The sequence below is a fragment of the Rhinichthys klamathensis genome, unplaced genomic scaffold (genome assembly GCF_029890125.1).
Source record: "Rhinichthys klamathensis goyatoka isolate OS25496 unplaced genomic scaffold, OSU_Roscu_1.1 h1tg000059l_1, whole genome shotgun sequence".
Classification (NCBI taxonomy): Eukaryota; Metazoa; Chordata; class Actinopteri; order Cypriniformes; family Leuciscidae; genus Rhinichthys; species Rhinichthys klamathensis.
This window is the reverse complement of record NW_026606604.1, coordinates 10,870,885-10,893,837: the sequence shown is the minus strand read 5'-3', so window position 1 is coordinate 10,893,837 and position 22,953 is coordinate 10,870,885. Positions and strand designations below refer to the sequence as shown.

General features: G+C 36.5%; 1 protein-coding gene across 7 annotated transcripts in view; it reads right to left on the bottom strand.

Moving 5' to 3' along the window:
- Positions 1-22,953, bottom strand: part of kcnc3b (potassium voltage-gated channel, Shaw-related subfamily, member 3b) — a 64,467-nt gene that overhangs the window by 24,230 nt on the left and 17,284 nt on the right. For all 7 annotated transcript variants that reach the window (XR_008806902.1, XM_056249393.1, XM_056249394.1 and 4 more), the window contains exon 3: positions 1,463-2,468. Coding sequence is in view for 6 of the 7 variants with exons in the window: in XM_056249393.1 (XP_056105368.1) it covers positions 1,463-2,468 (1,006 nt within the window). In the remaining variant the exon portion in view is untranslated. The remainder of the gene's footprint in view (positions 1-1,462; positions 2,469-22,953) is intronic.

The window sequence follows — 22,953 nt, the reverse complement described above, 5'->3', positions numbered from 1 at the left end:
TAATTACTTCTACTCATTTTGTCCTAAACCTGATTAACTTCAATTTCTTGAATCAGTGAGTTGAATTTGAGAACTGAATCGGGTTCATTTGTGAACGAATCATTCACATCAGCTCTGAGAACTAATTTAATCGATTCATTGAAATGATCCGTCTCAAAACAATCTTTAGTGAAAAATGAATTTTGACCTGTTCCTCACACTGAGCATATTGTTTCAGAAGACTTAAAGTATAGCACATGAATCGCATAGAGGACTTTTATTATACTTTTTTTTTTTGGCAGCTTGACAGCCCCAGTTCTCATTAACTACTCCATTGTACAATGTGAAATAAAAAAATCTGATAATCTTAACGATAATCTGGTTCAGATATGGTCAATTCTGTAAGCTTCTATTGTCCTGCACCGCATTTCTAGGTTTAGAGTTTATTCTTAATTTTTTTTAAAATAAGTATTATTTAATCTGCAAACAACAAATGTGCTAAATTGGAGATAAAAACAATGGTTGTTGCTCTTCCTTAAATAGAAAATAGCTTGCATGTCCTGAATGAAAGAAATTACTATGCAACTATATCTGGAACTAATGTGATAGGAAAATAAAAAGTTTGTTAGGCAAGGTTATGCATTGCCCTGATTCCTGTCCTGTACCTTATATAACTAATAGTGACCCTATAGAACTATTAGAGACTTGCAGGTTTTAAAAACAATGAATAATTGATAATAGACATAACATTAGTAGGGAGAGCAGTGCATCTGGAGAATCACACACACACACACACAGTTGTACAGTGCAAGGACATTATGTTGCATTGTACCATTTTAACAACATTTTAACAATGCACTAATACATTTTCCGACACAGCTCCTAAATATCTCTTTCAGATGACTTTGACGGTTGTGGCTTTGTATGTATTTTTTTATATGATTGAAGTTTCATTTGCAAAGTATTAAGTTCACAGAAATTAATATATAAATATAAAAAAACATAATATAACATAACAATATTTAATAGGCCTACATAAATCATTCACAATCACAATCACTATCCAAAAATAGCTATTTAATATATAAATATAAAAAATATGCAATATAATATAATATATAAAAACAATATATAATATAAAAACAAAGTTTGATGTAATATTTGTTTCTGTTGGATTCCAAACTTTATATATATACACGTTATATATAAAATTTAAATATAATAAAAATAATAAATACATTTCTGTTGGATTTCAGGTAAAATGATCATATTATGATATATTAATCATATCAACCACTCCAAAAACTTAATGTAATTCAGTACTATCATTAAAAATATTCGACCATATTATTGAAACTTCTTGTTCTACGGCTTTCACACGTAATAACATCAAAACATATAAAAAAAGAATTATGGAAAGATTTTTCCATAACAAGGTTAAAAACAGTCAATGAAAGAGTGGTGCGTATTTGTTCTGTCTCACCTCTGTTAATCTCTATGATCTCCTCCTGAGCTAGAGGACAGTCACCCGCCAGTCCTCCCGCCAGTCCACCCGCCAGCCCGCTCGACCCCAGCACGCCACCCAGCACATTACCCAGGATCCTCTGGGGGGAGGCCGTCGCCATTGCCAGGGCGTCCGGCTTGCAGTAATTGGGCGAGCCGGGTTGTGGGGCTCGCGGGATGTGTTTGTTCTTCTTTTTAGGCAGCTTCTGCTTGGCCATGGCCAGAGAGTAATACATGCCGAAGTTGTTAACAATCACGGGCACGGGCATGGCAATAGTCAGCACCCCCGCGAGGGCACACAACGCCCCCACCAGCATCCCCGACCACGTCTCCGGATACATGTCTCCATAGCCTAAAGTGGTCATGGTCACCACGGCCCACCAGAAACCAATGGGGATGTTCTTGAAGCTGGTGTGCAGGCTCGCCGTAGGGTCGTCCGGACTGGCTCCTATCCTTTCGGCGTAGTAGATCATAGTGGCGAAGATGAGGACGCCGAGAGCGAGGAAGATGATGAGCAGGAGGAACTCATTGGTGCTGGCGCGGAGTGTGTGTCCGAGGACACGCAAGCCCACGAAGTGACGCGTCAGCTTGAAGATACGCAGGATTCGCACGAAGCGCACCACGCGCAGGAAGCCCAGGACATCTTTAGCCGCTTTGGAGGAGAGTCCGCTCAGACCGACCTCCAGGTAGAAGGGCAAGATGGCCACGAAGTCGATGATGTTCAGCGCGCTCTTGAAGAACTCCACCTTGTCGGGACAGAAGACGACGCGCGTGAAGACCTCGATGGTGAACCAGATCACACACACTCCCTCCACGTACGTGAGCCATCTGTCCGTGACCACCTCGTACACGATCTCCTCTTTCGTCACGTTCCCTTCCGTCACGTTCTCCGTTTTGTTGTAGATGGTGTTGAATGCTTCGTGCGTCTCCATGCAAAAGGTGGAAATGGAGATGAGGATGAATAGCAGGGATCCGAACGCCACATACTGAAGAACGAGAAAGAAAAAGAAAAAGAGAAAGAGAGAGTTCAGCAGGGGAGACGAAACAAACTTTGGATCAACATACAAAACGGTCAAATATCACTATGAATACTTCCAAAAACAAGCATTGTATGTGCACCTGTTTTGAAACAACAATGAACTCGAACTGATTTAACCAGCATGCATTGTTCCGGTAAGCTTTTATCCAAAGGAACTTGCATTACACACTCATTACAGACACAATCCCTCCAGTAACCTGCAGTTAAGTGCCCTGCTCAAGGACACAGTGCTATCAGCTAATGACCGAACCAGCGTCCGGAAGTTTATAGTCCGAAGCTTTAGCCATTACGCCAGAATGGTGGAACACAAACCCACAAACGGAGCTTCATTTTCAGATATCCACTGTGCTGGAACCCACCTTATGCATTATTTATTATTATATATAACATTTACATTTATGCATTAGATAGACACCGGTGTTATTTAAAAAATATTTAAATATTTTAGTATTATACAATATAGTATTAATATTGTGAATTAGCTTATATATATAATTTAATATATATATATATTTTTTCATTTTAGACATTTTGCTGTGCTTTTGTGTTTTTTATTAGATTTTTTTGTGTGTATTTAGTTTATTTCAGTTATTTCAGTTTTAGAAATGTCAGTACTTTAAACTTATTTTATTTCAGTTATATAATAGACTTGACCTTGACCATAGTGACCTAATTTTCCAACACTGATCTTAGGTAAAACAATACGTTTCTATAAACGGAGACATACAGTATGATAGCTTTACATACAGATCAGTGGCAATGCAAGGAAGTGAACTGCTGATTCTCTGATCAATGCAGTTCAATAAAAAATTATCCAAAGCATCACTTCACATAGAAAGACCTGGTAGAAAGAGGGTTATGTACTGGATAAAACATTAAAATCAGTTTTTTTTTTAAAGATGACAATCTTATCGGTTAGTTCACAATATCACAATTGAGTGAATATAATGATTTCCATTACATTGCATTACTATTTTATAGGAGAATTTCAAATAATTATGAACATGATTTTTAAAAGATGTTTAAAACATGTAAATGAACCGTCAGTCTGTTACTGAACTTTTGCCTTGGCAACTTAAAAATAAATGTTTAAGTAAAACATATGCACTAAAACTGAAAAAAATGTAAGCTAAAAAAGTCAAAAGTGCATAGCAAAATTACTAAAATTAAAAATAAAAGCTAAATCAAAATATGAATAAATACTATAACAGTATATATAAATACTACAATAACACTGAACACAGCTCTGACAAAATGATACATTTTACATTTAATATTTTAACTATTTTCCAAATAGTTATTATTAATATATATAATATAATATAATAAATACATAATATTTATTTATAAAGTTAACAGAAATATAAATTTATAATCAACATTCATATCTGTTTAAAAATGTTGCTTTCTACTAACAGCTTGACAAATTAAACATTGACAATGATTTTGATGTTAATAATGATATATACACTTTTCCTTTGTACTTACTCAAAAGTGTGCCAGAACCTTAATTGGGTCCTGCACACACACACACACACACCTCTGATCTACATTAGTCTCATATAATCTCTCACCTAAATTCTCTTTTAAACACAGATTTACATCCGACTGTAACCCACAGAATAAAAGCCCACTAAACACTCAGAGATCCAGGGCTCTTTTGTGCTCCTTTTTTTAATTAGTTTTACACATTAAATGGAGTGTTTAATTTACAATCAACCTGCCAAAAACATTATATTCATGCAACCATTTGGATGTGGAAGCAAATTCTCTCAAATGCACAAGTCTTTGCACACTAGTATAAGAAAGAAAGATCAAACATGTATTTATATTAAGATCTCTCTCTCTCACACACACACACACACACACACACACACACACACACACACACACACACACACACACACACACACACACACACACACACACACACACGTGCATGAGATGTTCCAGGCATTTAGGACACACAGGGTTGAGAGCCTCTCCTTCACTCCACCCCTCTATCTGCTCGCTCCATTTATCCCTCCATCCAAGACTGCTTTGTTTCACAGGCTGCCCAGGATTTGTACTGAACCATCTACCTCCCTCTCTAACACACACACGTTTCTCTATCATGGCGGAGGCTTGTGCATTGTGCTAAAGATATTTTCTCTATTTCTAAACTTTTGCATTTAAGCATTCATTAAATCACCATGAAATCAAATTGACAATTGTTCAATTGATTATTTCTCATGGACTATTGCAGTATTTATTATAAATAATTTGTCCATGCACACAATTATTCTTTGAATTCATGTGCCTTCATAATGTTCAATCAAAATAAACGTCCCCTCCCTCTTATCGATATCACTTCTCTTCTCTGATGATGTGTTTACTGGCGTGAGGGCGGGGCAACCTGTCACTCACATGAGATCCACCAATAGCAAACCAAAATTCCCCAAGGACAAAATCAAGCCCCGCCCTCATTTTTCTCATTCTAGAAGCCATTTCACTCTGATATACGTCACAATAGAGAAGAAAATACTTTCGTCTCATGCCAACATTAAAATACTATTTTAGGCTTTCTACTTCAAAATGTCAAATTAATTCAGTGTGTTAATTGCCGCTTCTTTGTAATTATTTGTGATATTTGCTAGCAGTTTTGAAAATTGTTTGAAAATTGTTTAAAAGTAAATCCTACACCTTTTTTTTTTTCACAGTATAAAAGTGGTTTTCAAAGGCATAGAGAGCCTAAGTCCCTCCCCTCCGCTTCCGGCTCATGGGACCTTATTTCGGAAAAAATATGTATGGTAGTCAATGGCGAGAGACAACTTATCTTTTTATTCCGTCTGAACTGTGCCCTGAATTACACATATGATGTTTGTCAATTTAAAAGATAATTAAGAAAGTCGCAGTTTGTCATAAAACAGAAGAGTAACATTTAGTTTTATGTGAAAATCGCTCGATGAACTACATCTCCCGGGAAGCGAAACAACGAGCGAGATCCGCTGCTCGTGTGTGTGCAGTCTGGTACAAAACACTCAGGCGTGACGGCGTAACGTTACGATTATAACGTAAGACTATAGAAACAATGACAGACGTTAGCTTCAGTAAAGTTAGCTTCATTCATTGAGAGAAAATGTGCGCCTTTGGGGTTTGTAGTCTTTGTGATTACGTATTTTCACAGTCTTATACCTCAACAGTTTCAAATCAAGCTGTGACTTTCTTGACTTTAAAATGTATCTCTTAAATTGACAAACATCATATGTGTAATTCAGGGCACAATTCAAACGAGATCAAAATATTTGTTGTCTCTCGCCATTGACTACCATACAATATTTTTCCGAAATAAGGTCCCGTGGTGGTCGACCGGAAGGGGAGGGGCTTAGGCTCTCTATAGACTATAGCACATTTGTGTCATTTACATATTTATAGCACATAATCACTCCAAACCATCTTAAAAAGGGAAATATTTGGAATAATGTTAATTAGGAATATAATAGTATTTTTACTTTAAAATGTCACATTTAATTCAATGTGCTACTGTAATTTCTTTGTCATTATTTGTGAAATTTACCAGTAATTTCTGACTGATAATTGTTTCAAAGCAAATCCTGCACCTTTTTTTTAAAACTGTATTTAAGATGAGCGCATTTCTGCCTTTTTACACATTTATAGCACATGTAATCACTCCCAACAAGGGAAATATTTGTAATTATGCAATCAGGAATATGAAAAACAAAGAAAACGAGAGGGAATAAGAGCACAGATCTGAAGAGGACAGGTGCTTATTTCAGGTAAACATGAACGCACAACTCTTTTTAAAGTACCTGCCTCATCCCACAAGCCCCCTCTCTCTCTGTTTGTCTTCAGTCTCAACCTGACCTAGTTACAGACTGCTGCAGTAACCAGCCTCCTCTGCCCAGGTGTCTCTCTCTCTCTCTCTCTCTCTAATGATCTCTCATAGTAGTGCTCTGTCAGACTCCATATTGCCCGCTTAAACGGGGGAACTAGTCAATTGACAAACCAGTTGCATGTTTAAGTCACACTCTCTAGTACTTTACGCCCTTCGCAAGATTGATTTACATTTACATGAAATGCATGGAATACCAGCATACTGCGTACTACACGTAATAAATACCTAATTTATGAAAGAGAAGCAGAAATTTCTATGTAATGAATCTTTGAACTGATAGCAACAATGATTTAGCATGTGTTTCATGAATGAGGCAACAGTATACAGTATGCCAAGATAAACATGAGCATGCAACAATATCATTATATAACACAATGTTGCATATTTAATTCAGTTTACTTAGCATTTTTAATCTAATTTTGCAAAAAAATATTGTTACGCTGAGTTAGGCTATATGTCACTTCAAAAACACATTTCTTACATGCAAATCACAATTCAAACGGACAATTATTATTGATTAACCATTCTGTTGTGAGTTAGAGTATAAATAAAAAAGTGTTGTGTCATTGATACATTGATGGTATCAGATGGTTATACCGTGATACTGTATTATTATCATATTCACATACCATGGTATTTATACAGTACCACAAAAGAATGGCATGGTAATACAATCACAATTGTGAAACAAAAATATAGTTTTAGCAGAGTACCAAACTCAAAACAACACATTATTACCATACTAGGATAGAAAACAGCTTGGCCATATGTCCAAAAACATAGAATTACCATGGCACCATACGAAAAAAACACAATATTACCAGACTATGATGTCCAAAACAGTACCATGTCCTAAAATGTGGTATTGCCATGGCATCATGTTAAAAAAACACACAATATTGCTATACTATATTGTCCAAAAACATAGTATCATGTCCAAAAATGTGGTATTATCATGGCATCATACTCAAAAAACACCATAACCCTTACCATACTATGATGTCCAAAACGTAGTTTTACCATAGTACCGTGTCCAAAGATGTGGTATTTTGGCACCATGTTAAAAAAAAATAGCTTTATCATACTATGATGTCCAAAACATAGTTTTACCATAGTATCATATCCCAAAAATGTGGTATTACCATAGTATCATATTCAAAAAACACTATATTACCGTACTATGATGTCCAAAACATAGCACACTACACTGTCAAAAATATGGCACTGACTAAAGTACATGGTATTTGGTGTAAGTGTGTGAGTATTTCTCTGTGCTCACTATCTTTCTGTCTTTGGTGCAGGAAGAGGAAGCTACACACACAGTGGTTGTCATGGAGACAGTGATGAAGCTGTGCTGCGGTAAACACGTCATTAGAGTCACGTTAACACTCGTGTGCAGTGCACACTCTTTCACACACACACACACATACACACACACACACACGCGTCGTGCACCACAGTACAGTGTGAGACGTTAAAATAAACGCAATCGCTCACAGCATGTGTGAAAGTCACTCGTCACTTCGTCTGCTTTTTTCCCTCTAATCTTTCTTTCTTTCTCTGGCCTGCTCTGTTAATCTCCTTCAACATAAAGCTGCAAACGGATGTTAAAGGGAAAGTTCAGCTGAAAATAAATTCTGTCAACGTCGACTCACTCTAATGCCATTCAACATTCATTACGTGTTAATTCTGCTGGGCAACACCGGAGGTCGACTCTCAACAAACAAATGAATGAGTGAACAAATAATCAAGTGTCAAGATCCAAAAAAGGACATGACTACTGTCAGTAACAGTAACAAAATTGTGAAATATTATTACAATTTAAAATAACTGCTTTCTTTGTGAATATATTTAAAACTGTAATTTATTTTTGTGATCAAAGATGAATTTTCAGCATCATTACTCCAGTCTTCAGTGTCACATGATCCTTCAGAAATCACTCTAATATGCTGATTTACTGCTCAAGAAACACTTCTAATTATTATCAATGTTGAAAACAGTTGTCAAACTAAAAAGTTCAAAAGAACAGAATTTATTTGATATAGAAAATGTATTTTCTAAACCTAACCCTGCTTTAAGGGGAAAACAGAAACTGTTGTGTACTGCATCCCACAATGCAAAGCATCTACTGTTCTATTTCCAGTGTAATGAATGAACTCGAGTTAATATATCATGATTTTTAACATCTCTTGACTCATTATTTCATCAGATCCAAATTAAAGGGATAGTTCACATTAAAATGAAAGTTCTGTCGTCGTTCACTCTCCCTCATGTTGTTCCAAAACCTGTATGACTTTCTTTCTTCTGTGCAACACAAAAGAGGACGTTTTGAAGAATGTTGAGAACCAAACTACACTGACTTTCATTGTATGGATCAAAAAACAGAGGCATTTCTCAAAATATCTTCTTTTATGTTCCACGGAAGAAAGAAAGTCATACACTTTTGGATCTACATGAAGGTGAATATTCATTTTTAGGTGAACAATCCCATCAAAATATGAAATGCCACTTTCTAAATGAAATGTACACATGAAACATTTAGCACTGAATATGATCTCATACAGTATATACAGTATGTACTGTGCAGTAAGCACATCCTGAACATGAGGACAGTTTAACAGAACCTGCAGGGATTATTATCCAAACACATCTAGACCAGATCATCCCTGCCAACTGAAGTTCAACCTTCTCAAGCATGTTAAAGAGCCAATCGCCTTCAGTTCAGAGTATTACAGGCCTGTAGCGATGTCACAAGTTCGGTACATCCGACCGACCGCAACCTGAAAACATCAGCATGTTTTAATGGATGCAATGAAGACGAGAGAAGATCACATATGACAACAGGAAGAGTTCAACTCTAAATCCCGATCGGATGAGCCACATTCAAAGACAGGTGCGATCTAAATGGATGCAAAATTAGCAAGACTGTAAAAACATTTAAACAAACAAGAAAAATTCGGCAATTTTTTATTATTTAAGATTTTGTAAATCCAAATATTATTATTATTTTTATAATATTTAAAACATTTTTATCTAATTATTATTATTAATAATAAAACTTACTATTTATTGAACATCATATTGCATTTGTGGTGATTTAAAAAAAAAAATAGACTGCTGGTTAAAAAAAACCTTTCTATGGAAACTTGTTTCTGCCACGAAATAAAAAAATATAATAAAACAAATAATTGTGACTTTTTTTCTCACAATTGAAAGTTTATATCTCGGAATTCTGACTTTTTTTCCCAGAATTAAGAATTTTCCCAGAAACCCGCAATTACAAAAAATAAAGTCAAAATTGCGAGAAAGAAAAGTCGCAATTTACCTTTTTAATTTTTTTTTTAGTGGCAGAAACAAGCTTCCATACCTTTCTTTTAAAAGTAAATCTAAGAATATATTTTTATCAACCATTCAGACACACACAAAATATTTTGGCCTGTAAAAAACTGATACTACCATGTTTTTTTTTTTTTTACACTACCGTTCAGAAGTCTCTTCTGCTCACCAATGCTGCATTTATTTGATAAAAAATTCAGAAAAAAATAGAAAAATTGTGAAATATATTTACTATTCAAAATGACTGATTTCTATTTGGGTATACTTTAAAATGGAATTTATTCCTATAATGGCAAAGCTGAATTTCCAGCAGCAATTATTATAATATACTTTTAAATGTTTAATCCAATTACTATCTTTAATAATAAAACATACTATTTATTTAACATCAATGTCTTTTATCATATTGCTATTGTGCCGTTAAAAAAAAAGCCACTCGGTGATGTTTTATAGTGATTTACCATGCTTTACCACTTCACATCATGCCTAAAAACGCCTATTAACTCAAAATCAACTAAAATCACTGTAACACGCATACCAAAGAGGCTTATTTTCTTAATTAACCGTTTCGACTGAATAATGAGTTTCACAATCTGAAATTTAAATGCATAATTGAGATTTATACATTTCTAGAAATGCATATAGACACTGAACAGACGTAAAAGTGCACACACACTCATGCATCAGCACAGGAGGAAATATATCAGCGTCACATGGGAACGACCCATAACATCAGGAGAGACACCTGAGAGAGAGAGTGATCGGTCATTTGATGTAACACAGGACACTGCGGGATACTGAAGGTCATAGGGGGACAGTGTGTGTGTGTGTGTGTGTGTGTGAAGGCATGCATGCACCTCTATGATAACAGACAGCACCGTGTAACACCGGTCCACACGTGCCATTGGTGCATTACAAGGATGTGTGAACGTTACTTCACATGCACAGCTGCATGCAAACAACCAGCCGAATGCACTTTCCTCCTGCAGTGCATCTGCTATTCTGACACGTTGTGTGTAAAACATGATGCACAAAAGCGTGCATTTCTTTGCCATTGCTTGAAAAGGCGAGAAGCTCACACACTGTTGCGTGCGCCTGTTTTGTATTCTCTCTAGAAGACTGCAGTGTTGCCATGTACGTTTGTCCTTGCGCCACAGCCCACCCTCTTTCCCACCGCTCCCGTCTCGTTCACTCGCAGTCTCTCTATCGCTCTCTTTTTCTCTCCTCTCGCTCTATCTCTGTCCTTAATCTAACAGAGCTTTTGTGACAGAGAATTACTTTGTAAAAGAAACGGCAAAGTCACGGTGTGGGTACGCACATGATAACTTTTTTTCATCTCGCCATGAAAACATGCATTGCATTCACCTTTACATGTGTGTGTCTCTTGAACCGAGCAGAAAGTCAAAGTGATGAATTTAGCATTGGCTACGCTGGACATCTATCCTGTAGGAGCAGATGGCTAAACAAACAAACGCACACACACGCACACAAACACACACTGGTTGCCATGTTTTATGGAGACTTACCATAGACGTAATGATTTTTATACTGTACAAACTGTGTATTCTATTCCCTATCCCATCACAGAAAACCTTCTGCATTTTTACATTTTCAAAACACTTTATTTTGTATGATTTATAAGCTGTTTTGTCCCCATAAAAATGTCCCCATAAGGTCAAAATTTACTGTGGTGACATTTGGTCCCCATAACGTAGGAAATACCAGATACACACACACACACACTTTTCCTAACCCTAAACCTACCCATCAAAGAAAACTTTCTGCATTTTCAGATTTTCAAAAAACATCATGGGGACCAAAAAATATCAAGGACTTTCTTAGGAAATTGCCATCTTTGTGGGGACATTTTCCCCCATAACATAGGGTTTAACTGGACCACACACACACACCTTAACATAACATGCACGTCTGAATGTGTGTGATACATTTTTTTGGGGGGGGGGGGGGGGGGGTACTTTGCTATAGTTGTAAACCAAGTATGACAAAATTCCCTTTGGGTATCCTCAAAGTAAAATGTATTCATTAATAATTATATTATACTTTTATATATATTATATAGTAGCGGCCAAAAGTAACTTTGTAAAGGTTTTGCTACGTTGAGGTGACTTATCTACAGCGTGTCCACCTGTCCAAGGTCATGCTTTAGTAAAAGAGTGTGCGTGTGTGTGTGTGTGTGTGTGTTGCCCTTGTCCTGTCTCCCAGACACGGACACGTCGGGACAGTTCTCCTGACTCAGCAAAATAAATAAACAAATAAATAAATAAGAAACTAAAAAATGACCAGAGGGAAAAAAGACGACAAATGATGGTCACATGATCCTTCAGAAATCTGCTCAAGAAATATTTCTGATTATTATCAATGTTGAAATATTTTTTTCAGAATTCTTTGATGAATAGAAAGTCCGAAAGAACAGCATTCATTTGAAATAGAAATATTTTGATCAATTTAATGCATCCTTGCTAAATAAAAGTATTAATGTCTTTTGAAAAAATACCTTAAAGTACCATGTGAATACTGTGGTATTTAAAAAACTAAAAGTTCAGATAAAATATTTATGGCTACTTAAGGCTGAGAATAAAACTGCTCCTCAGAGATGGATGGAATTACTGCTGTCAATAATTAGAAAAGCGTTAGAGAACATTAAACCATGGCCATCACTTTATAGCTCAACTATCTGTTTATTGGAAACAAAGATGCCAAGGACAAACTTCCACATCCCATTAATGATGGAACGTCCTCACATATGAAGATGAAGTGTGTGTGTGTGTGTGTGTGTGTGTGTGTGTTGAGCCAGACACCAGGGTGTTATGCTATTGCTCTGATGTGGCTCAGCAGGATATGATCTCATCGCCACAGGAAGTTCCAATTATCACCGAGATGAAATTACCCAGCAGGTCTGATCTCGGGTTCCCTGTGGAACAGACATGAAACTAAAGAGATTGACTCATCGACACACACACACCTGTGTCAGGGCAAACTGAAACCCTTTCTGTCGAATGTTTCGAAGCTCTGGCGCCAGTCACTCACACTCTCAAGAGTCACAGTCTAGTACACGTGAGCACTTCTCCAATACAATACCAGTCCAAAGTTACGCTTTTTTGAAAGAAGTCTCATCTGCTTACCAGGGCTGCATTATTTGATCAAAATACAGTAAAAACACTAACACTTACAGTAAGAAATGTTTCTTGGGCGGCAAATCATTATATTAAGAATGATTTCTGAAGGATCATGTGACACTGAAGACTGGAGTAACGATGCTGAAAATTCAGATTTGATCACAGAAATACAGTTTACAATATATTAAAATAAAAAAATGTAATAATAACTCACAGTATTTTTGATCAAATAAAAGCAGCCTTGGTGAGCAGAAGAGACTTCTTTCCAAAACATGAAAACATGCTAATTAATCCAAGCGTAGTGTACATGAATCATTCAGTACACATGAATCAAATAAACGTATGAGCCTCCAGACCAGGATCACGGAGGTGCCCTTCGAGAACATCAGGAGGAATGTGGAGGGACAGCTGTGAAAATCGTCTGAGGGACATGACAGTATACTTGTCTTTGTCAATTAAGCAACCAGGAGCCCGAATGCAAGGCCCCTGGGAGACGCCAACTCCAAGACCGTCACATAAGAGCTGTTCATCTGCTCAACCCTTCAAGCCATGTCAAGACTGCCAATAAAATATTCATGGAGCAGGACGCCAGTGTCTCTGAGCTCATGATGCTGGAAGCTGCTACAGGTCAAGCTCCTCTGGCCCTTTAAGAAGAACACCGAGATCATCACCACAGGACCACAGGACTTTACTGGATTGCAATTGAAAGAAAATTCAAAACCGGTTCTGGGAAATGAAGTGTTCTTCGACTGTGACGCACAAAGTTTATTAAATATGATGAAATCTGCACTACATCAAAAGCTTGGGGTCAGTACGATTTTTGAACGATTAATACTTACACTACCGTTAAAAAGTTTGGGGTCGGTACGACTTTAAATACTTTTAAAAGAATTCTCTTCTGCTAACCATGGCTGCGCTTATTTGATTAAAAATACAACAAAAATCAGTTATAGTATTAAATATTATTCCAGTGTAAATCAGCTGTTTTCTGTGTGAATATATAGTAAAGTGTAATTTATTCCTGTGATCAAAGCTGAATTTTCAGCATCACCAGTGTCTTCAGTGTCAAATGATCCTTCACAAATCAGTATAATATGAGGATTTGATGCTCAAGAAACATTTATTATTATTATCAATGTTGAAACAGTTGTTGGTCTGTCAGTTGTACAGTATTTTTTTTTTTTTTTAGGATTCTTTGATGAATAGGAAGTTCAAAAGACTTTTGTAACATTATACATGTCTTTACTGTCACTTTCGATCAAATTAATTATTTCTTGATAAATAAAAGTATTGATTTCTTTCCTCCAAAAAATAAAAATAAAATTCTCACTGACCCCAAACTTTTGAACGGTAGTGTATATTCAGCAAGGATGCATGAAATTAATCAAAAGTGACATTTATAATGTTACAAAGATTTTTTTTTTTTTAAATAATGTTCTTTTGAACTTTATATTCATCAAAGAATCCTGAAACGGTTTCCACAAACATTTAAATCAACACAAATGGTTTCAACATTGAAATGTTTCATATTATCAGCATATTAGAATGACATTTAACATCTTACCAACCCCAACTGTACTGTAAATAGTCCCATTACATTTACAGTGCAACACTTTATGCAAGTTTTATGCACGATTTACAAAGATATTAGTTCTGCTCATGTTTCATGAAAATGTATTTTACTCAAAATTAATTAGAAATAAAAATGTGCACGATGCATTGATAAGGCAATAAACATTATTGTACACTTATTAGACAATTTTCATAAAAAAAAGGATTAAAGAAATTCTGTTAACCATCAGTAAATCATTTTAGAAATTTTTCATACATGCACTGTTCCACTGAATTTTCATAATCGTTTTATGCACAATTTACTCTCGAATTAGTTCTGCTTGGCCAGTTCATTTTTAAAGCCCAAACTTTTGACCTTTTTTGTGTGTGTGAAAACTTTCAAGCAATGCTTTGTCAAGCCAACTTTCAAAGTTTCATTAAAAACTTCACACATGAATATCTATTAATTTAATTCTACTTCTTTACATTCAAATTTACATGAAAGTTTGCTATAGTTCAACTCAAATTCCTGCAGAAATGTCCTGAAAATGCACACTCTCTATTTCCAACCATATTTCAGGAACACGCTGAGATAAACCCTCATCAAACACACACCCAATTATGTCCTCTGCATTTGTGTTCATTAAATACGTCAAATCTACAGAAGTGTGATTGGCTCGAAAGATATTTCTTTGTCTCTCAGAGATGCACTGCTCTGCAAAGGCAAAAGAGAGTAACTATGCATTATGTCAAAATCGAGTTACGACTTTTAAACTATGATCTGTCCTGTGACAGTTGGGTTTGGCTCCACTATACAGAGATTCAGAGAAAATGCAGTGTGAAATTGACATCAAATCAATCAAAATGAACTTTGAAACCACTTTTCTCTGTTAAAGTGTTTCTCTGTTTCGGCATTCGGCCTCTGTAGGCCATGGCGTATATAAAACAGCAAAACTCAGTGGAGTGAAGCAGTAATGTATGTTTATGAGATTGTGCCTGCGTGTTTGATGAACGTTTGAGTATTTTTATGAACAACTGGTGCAAAAATTACAGCAGGATAAGAAAGCAAGACTTCAGTCCTCTACCTCAAACAAACAGACTAATTTACATTAGACGTGATATTTGTAAAGAGCAAGTAAAAACACCTTCTTTATTAATTTTGGGATATTTCCAATAAATCAAATCATGCATCATTTTACACCGGTATCTCACATTCTAAAGTTTTCGTGCTCATGTAGTTCTAGCTTAATTTTATTCAACTCAATTATGATTCAATTCAATTCAAGTTTATTTGTAGGCCTATAGCGCTTTTCATAACACATATTGTTTCAAAGCAGCTTTACAGAAAATGATTATGACTGACTTTTATTAATATGTAATAATGTCAAAGATGTTTTTATAGCGAAAGTTCAAAGCATTTTAGACTTTATTTTCTGAATAAATGAGCAAAAACCAAAAAGTGTTACAATTATCCCTGCTGTGCATAAGTATGTGTTGAAGAAGACTGTCAAGAGACAGTGTTTGTGTGCATTTGTGTTTAAAGGTGTGTATGTGTCAGCACAGCTCAGATTGCATTCATTCTCTAGGCAAAACACAGCGTCCCTGTTAAACTTGCCAATGTTACAAAAAGCTGATGCCCAAAGCAGTTTGTTTAATACGACTGCTATGCATGGGACTCGGGAACACCGTGGATATGATTGGGCCCGACGGGAAGAGGTGTTTCGGGACCGGGCGTCCCAGAACTGTTGATGGAAGCAGACTCTTATATGTGTCAAACACTTATATGTGAGACTGGTTTACAAGATAATTACAGCAACCTATACTGGTGAGGACATTGTCAAACACATGCAACTGCAGACATCATGCAGGTTACCATGTTACCAGAGTAAAAAGACAGCAACAGGTTAAAACGAGTTATATTTTCTTAAAGGTACACCTGAACTGCATGCATTTTGCGAAAGAACATTGTTGTGGTTGTGCTTCGGCTCTGCGTGACTGTGTGGATGAATATGATTATCCTTCTGCTCATTAAATATTCACTACTAGACTTCATAGATGAAACCAGTTTACCAGATCTCAAGCTGACTAGCTGAAGACGTTACTGTAGCTTTACCCATTAATAGACACCGTACTTCCTTGAGAATAAATTCCAGTTCAGAGCTACAACAACCATAATGAAATGACCAGTGAACTCTTTTAGAGAGCTATATAGCTTATCTGTTGAGTAAAATATCTTACTCACCTATTGAGTAATAAAAACACCATCTCTGCGTTGCTTTTACAACATTTCTAATCCCTCAGTTCTCGCTAATGTTGATTCTTGTTTTATTTTGAGCTCTGTCGCGTTCTCTATTTGCCAGCAGATTCGGCGTTTTTTCATCTTCAGAACACAAATGAAGAGTTTTTTGATGAAATCTGAGAGCTTTCTGTCCCTCCATTAACAACTATGCAACTTCCACTATAACGCTTCAAAAAGTTCATAAAGATCGTAAAACTAATTCATATGAATTTAAGCGGTAAATTTTCTGAAGAGACTCGATCGCTTTATATGATGAACAGATTTCACTTAAGTTTTTAATTCACATATAAACATTCATCAAGGCACACATCAGTTGTGGTAAACAGAAGCTCAAGCATGTTCGCCTGACATGTGTGAACCAATGAGGTTCATTCTCGTGTTACGCATCATGTTTGAGCTTCAGCAAGAACCAATGAGGTTTATTCTCGTGTTACGCATCATGTTTGAGCTTCAGCAAGAACCAATGAGGTTCATTCTCGTGTTACGCATCATGTTTGAGCTTCAGCAAGAACCAATGAGGTTTATTCTCGTGTTACGCATCATGTTTGAGCTTCAGCAGAAACCAATGAGGTTCATTCTCGTGTTACGCATCATGTTTAAGCTTCAGCAAGAACCAATGAGGTTCATTCTCGTGTTACGCATCATGTTTAAGCTTCAGCAAGAACCAATGAGGTTCATTCTCGTGTTACGCATCACGTTTGAGCTTCAGCAAGAACCAATGAGGTTCATTCTCGTGTTACGCATCACGTTTGAGCTTCAGCAAGAACCAATGAGGTTCATTCTCGTGTTACGCATCACGTTTGAGCTTCAGCAAGAACCAATGAGGTTCATTCTCGTGTTACGCATCATGTTTAAGCTTCAGCAAGAACCAATGAGGTTCATTCTCGTGTTACGCATCATGTTTAAGCTTCAGCAAGAACCAATGAGGTTCATTCTCGTGTTACGCATCACGTTTGAGCTTCAGCAAGAACCAATGAGGTTCATTCTCGTGTTACGCATCACGTTTGAGCTTCAGCAAGAACCAATGAGGTTCATTCTCGTGTTACGCATCACGTTTGAGCTTCAGCAAGAACCAATGAGGTTCATTCTCGTGTTACGCATCATGTTTGAGCTTCAGCAAGAACCAATGAGGTTCATTCTCGTGTTACGCATCATGTTTGAGCTTCAGCAAGAACCAATGAGGTTCATTCTCGTGTTACGCATCACGTTTGAGCTTCAGCAAGAACCAATGAGGTTTATTCTCGTGTTACGCATCATGTTTGAGCTTCAGCAAGAACCAATGAGGTTCATTCTCGTGTTATGCATCATGTTTGAGCTTCAGCAAGAACCAATGAGGTTCATTCTCGTGTTACGCATCATGTTTGAGCTTTAGCAAGAACCAATGAGGTTTATTCTCGTGTTACGCAGCACGTTTGAGCTTTCAGCAAGAACCAATGAGGTTTATTCTCGTGTTATGCATCATGTTTGAGCTTCTGCAAGAACCAATGAGGTTTATTCTCGTGTTACGCAGCACGTTTGAGCTTCTGCAAGAACCAATGAGGTTTATTCTCGTGTTATGCATCACATTTGAGCTTCTGCAAGAACCAATGAGGTTCATTCTCGTGTTACGCATCATGTTTGAGCTTCAGCAAGAACCAATGAGGTTCATTCTCGTGTTACGCATCACATTTGAGCTTCTGCAAGAACCAATGAGGTTCATTCTCGTGTTACGCATCATGTTTGAGCTTCAGCAAGAACCAATGAGGTTCATTCTTGTGTTACACATCATGTTTGAGCTTCAGCAAGAACCAATGAGGTTCATTCTCGTGTTACACATCATGTTTGAGCTTCTGCAAGAACCAATGAGGTTCATTCTCGTGAGTTAAGCAGGTTCGGTTGAGCTTCTGTTTATGTTCGCTGATCAATGTTTCTATGTAAATAAAAGTTCATCGTAAAGTTCATCTAAATTCAATCTGATCATTCTAAAGTGATCGAGTCTCTCAGACAATTTGGACTAAACCGCACGATTCATCTATCTATCCATACATCCATCCATCTATCTATCATGCACCTGTAAGTGTGCCAGCAATGTCTCCTATATATGGAAGACAGATGACAAACAGGTGCTCAGTAAGTCTTTTTAAATCTCTGCTCCTTCTCAAGCAATATGTCACTTGAAATCAAGCCATGAGCATCACGTGATTTGTTTGTACCTTTTTCACACATGCTGCCTGAGATCTGTATTTATGATGCTGTAGTAATAACTCCATGACACTCATTACATTACTGTAGATAAAAGTTTCTCCCTCTGTACATTACAGCTGAAGCAAAAAAGTATTTGGTCATTTAAGCCACACTTTAAACCATCTGAATGTCAGTGCATTAGATAATAAAATCACAGAGCAAATGGCATGTGCTGTACAAGCTTTTCCCTTCACAAACTTTTATCTAATGCAATGGCATTCACACATGGAATTGTGTCTTGAAGGGAAAGTTCACCCAAAAAATTTAATTCCTTATACAAAATACAATACAATGAACGTCATGCTGATGTTTTTCTAAATATCGTCTTTTGTGTTATACATACACTGAAAAAAAAATGGTATAGAAACAATTTTAAAGAAACAGCAAGTAACCAATTGAATTAAATGCAAAATTCTGAAGTAGAAAAACTCAACAGTATTTTCGGTAATGCATTAATTATGCTTTCTAATGCACCTTATAATGCATTGTATAATGGTCTCATGAATAATTGTAACCACAGTAAAAATACATTATAATACTCGTCTATTCATTGTTGCACCTTTAGAAAGTATAATGCATGACACATGACAAGCAATTTTTCAGATGTAACAATGAATCTGCAAATATTATATCGCCTTATAAAGTACATTATAATGCATTATACATTAAGTCCTTAAGTAAAATGTTCCTGTATTTTCTTGTAAATTGTACTCCAATAATGTCATTTATTTAATTTAAAAACATATTTTTTACAGTGTAAAAAATTTCCTACAGGTTCGGAATAACATGAGGGTAAGTAAATTATGTTTTTTTTTGGGGGGGTGAACTATCACTTTTAAGTGTTTTTGGGGTCACTGTATATGTTACCATTCCACTGTGCTTTCAATAAAACACCCATCAAAAAGGAATATAAAAATGACCACAGAAAGGATCCCGAAAAATGCTAGAATTAGTCCTAAACATCAAATGTAAACATTAATGAGATAAGTTTTGATCTCTGCATGAGCTTTTAGGATGCATACATTAGAGGATTCGTTCTCAATAACCTTCAGAAGTGTCACGTGCAACTGCACAGTATTACTTGCAGTGCAGTCGGGGTGTGTGTGTGTGTGTGTGTTGATCGGATGCCTTCAGAGAGACAAAGACTCGAGCGATCGATAAACGATCAGTCAATAGTCCACAGAGAGTGAGGAAGGAGGGCGTCCGGTGCCTTTAGTAATAATTGAAGATGTTAAAATGAGTCCATAATGCATTCCTCTCCCCCCATCCTCTCGTTTCCAGCCACTCCCCCTCTCAAATATCTATCTCTCATGGCTCAGCTTCCTCCATCTCTGTTTCCCCCCATATTCCTTACATCTGACCCTCTCTCGCTCATGCTTTGCTCTAGTGCACAGCTCAGGCTGCGTGGAGAGCAGGATTGCAGCAGTGTTGCACGCCAGTGTGTGTGTGTGTGTGTGTGTGTTGGATTCTCAGAGAGGACTGATGTTGGTATGAAAAACATGAAGATTATCGCTCAGCTCATAAATGTTTCACACTTCACCCACATGATGAATCTATAGCGAGTGGCTTTAAATCACGCCTGCAATATCCTTTCTTTCACCTCTCTCATTCACCTTCCACTGTCCGTCCTTTTTGTGTTGTCCTGGTAGATTGGAGATCACTGGAGTGTTACTGTAGGCTACGGATCGGTGTCGTCTACTTATGCATGACCGGAGAGAAACCGTGACACCAGTCAAATGCTTTGTGAGAAACCATGTTCTCTTTTTTTTTTAAGTGTTTGGAGAATTTTGCATAAATATGTTCAAATAAATAAGCGTTACTCATGAAAAACAAGCAGAATCAATTTCTCTGTAAAAATCGTTATGTAAATTTCTGCATTTAATTCAATTTAAACAGCACAAAGTATGGATTTATCAATGATTTATCAAGAAATGTGTTCTCCTTTAATTATGAATAATGTCCAAAAAGTGTAAAATAGTTTAATTTAAATTCAGCATCTCATTTGCCTTCACTAAATTGTACTTATTATATTTATTAATTATTATTATTATCAATGTTGAAAACAGTTGTGCCGTTTCATATTTTTGTGGAGCTGAGACTTTTTGTTTCTGAGAACTCTTTGATGAAAAAGAACAGCATTTACTCTACTTGAAATACAAATCTTTTGTCACATTATACATGTATTTACTGATCAATTTAATGCATCCTTGCTAAATAAAAGTGTTACTTTGAGAAAAAAAGACCCCAAAATTTCGAATGGAGTAAATCATTTAAATATGTGATTCAAATTTGACAAATTCAAATGCTTTCCAGAGCACCTCCTGTCCGAATTTAGGGAAAAATCGTGTCCATCGGAGACGTCCAATAGCTTTCTTAGGCGCGCCGAACGAACACCACAGACACAGTGGGAAAATCTCAGAGTAAAACTGGGAGTTGTGAAAAATACTGTTTTAACTGTATTGTATATCTCTTTTAATTTCTTTTTAAAAGAGTTTTAATTTTCCTTGCTTTTATTTTGTGATTATTTTCATCATTTTCTGTAAAGCACTTTAAATTGCCATAGTGTATGAAATGTTCTCGCCCAGAACGGAAACATACCGCCAATCCAAACTGTACGCTAATGTCAATCGTATTTGACGATAGTGGTCCTGACAGAACTGCCTTCATTCCCCTTGCTCTCTAGATATCAGTCAGCACTAGACATTAAAAACCTTTATCGTTCGACCACTAATTGATTGTGTTTACCATATGCAAACATGCATGTTAATGCTTGCATGTGCTCAGCAACAACTATACAGTAAACCCTGGCTTACAACAAGGTGAATGAACTGTGGCAAATATTGACCAGCGAGTGACATTTGGACAATGAAGATGCATTCCTCAGATATCAGTCTAAATCCATCTGTAAGCGCACAAACACACAGCAGACAGCGATCGTGCCTCGTCTATATATACGTGGACCATACTTTTAAGCTCTTCCCTAAAAATTCACACAGTAAAGTCATTATATCTAGTTTCAGATAGGAAGATCAGAGTACCTCTATGACATAATGTGTTGAAAAGCTTTTGAATTGTACAGCCATACATCTCAATTTCATCTAAAATCACGAAAGACACGCCACAGCATGTGATAATCACCAAACGTGCTGATCAAACAACTTTAAAAAGCATATGGCCTGCTATAAGTGAGTCACCATTGACAAATGCACATAGATTTTCTGTATACACACAACCTCAATTCACTTCCTCAGCTGAACCTGATACATCCACACACACCGACAGTCTATGCACACACTGGGGCATTTGTTTTCAAATATTTGACTATGCCTCTGAGCCAAAATATGAGTGATAGTCTATCATATTTGTGCAATATCAATCAAGTGCACCCTGTCTCTGAAGCAGCAACCGTTTCGTCCTGTATCAGTTATAATCGCATCAGATTGAACGTTATTCGCTCTGAAAACACAAGCTCGCATTTAAATGAAAATGACCAAGGATTCGTACAAGAAACAAGCGTCTGTGTTTCCTGCGTCGGGCATCAGAAGCATAAAAGATTCATAAGAGCAGTGGGTTTATAAATGCAGTAATGGTGGCTGCTACTGTAAGGTGCAACTTTTTAAAACAGCTGAAACAAAGACTGCAGATGAATCTGGGGCTCCTGCACGATAACATGCACTGTAAAAAATAAAATGCCATTTTTACGGTAAAATACCGGCAGCTGTGTTTGCCAGAACTTTACCGTCAAAAATATGGTACAAACGTTATTGGTTTTACAGACTTAACTTAAAATTTACAGTAATAAACCGTATTTCATTATTTGATATAATGTTAATTTTCCAACCTATATATGTATTAATATCTGTTTTGTACCATTGTATTACCATTGTATTACACTGACAACCAACAATCATCACAGCAGTGAAGAAAGTCACATGATAAATCAAAGCTCATCACAAGCAGCTCTTCCACGAGAAAGTTAGTACCAATATTG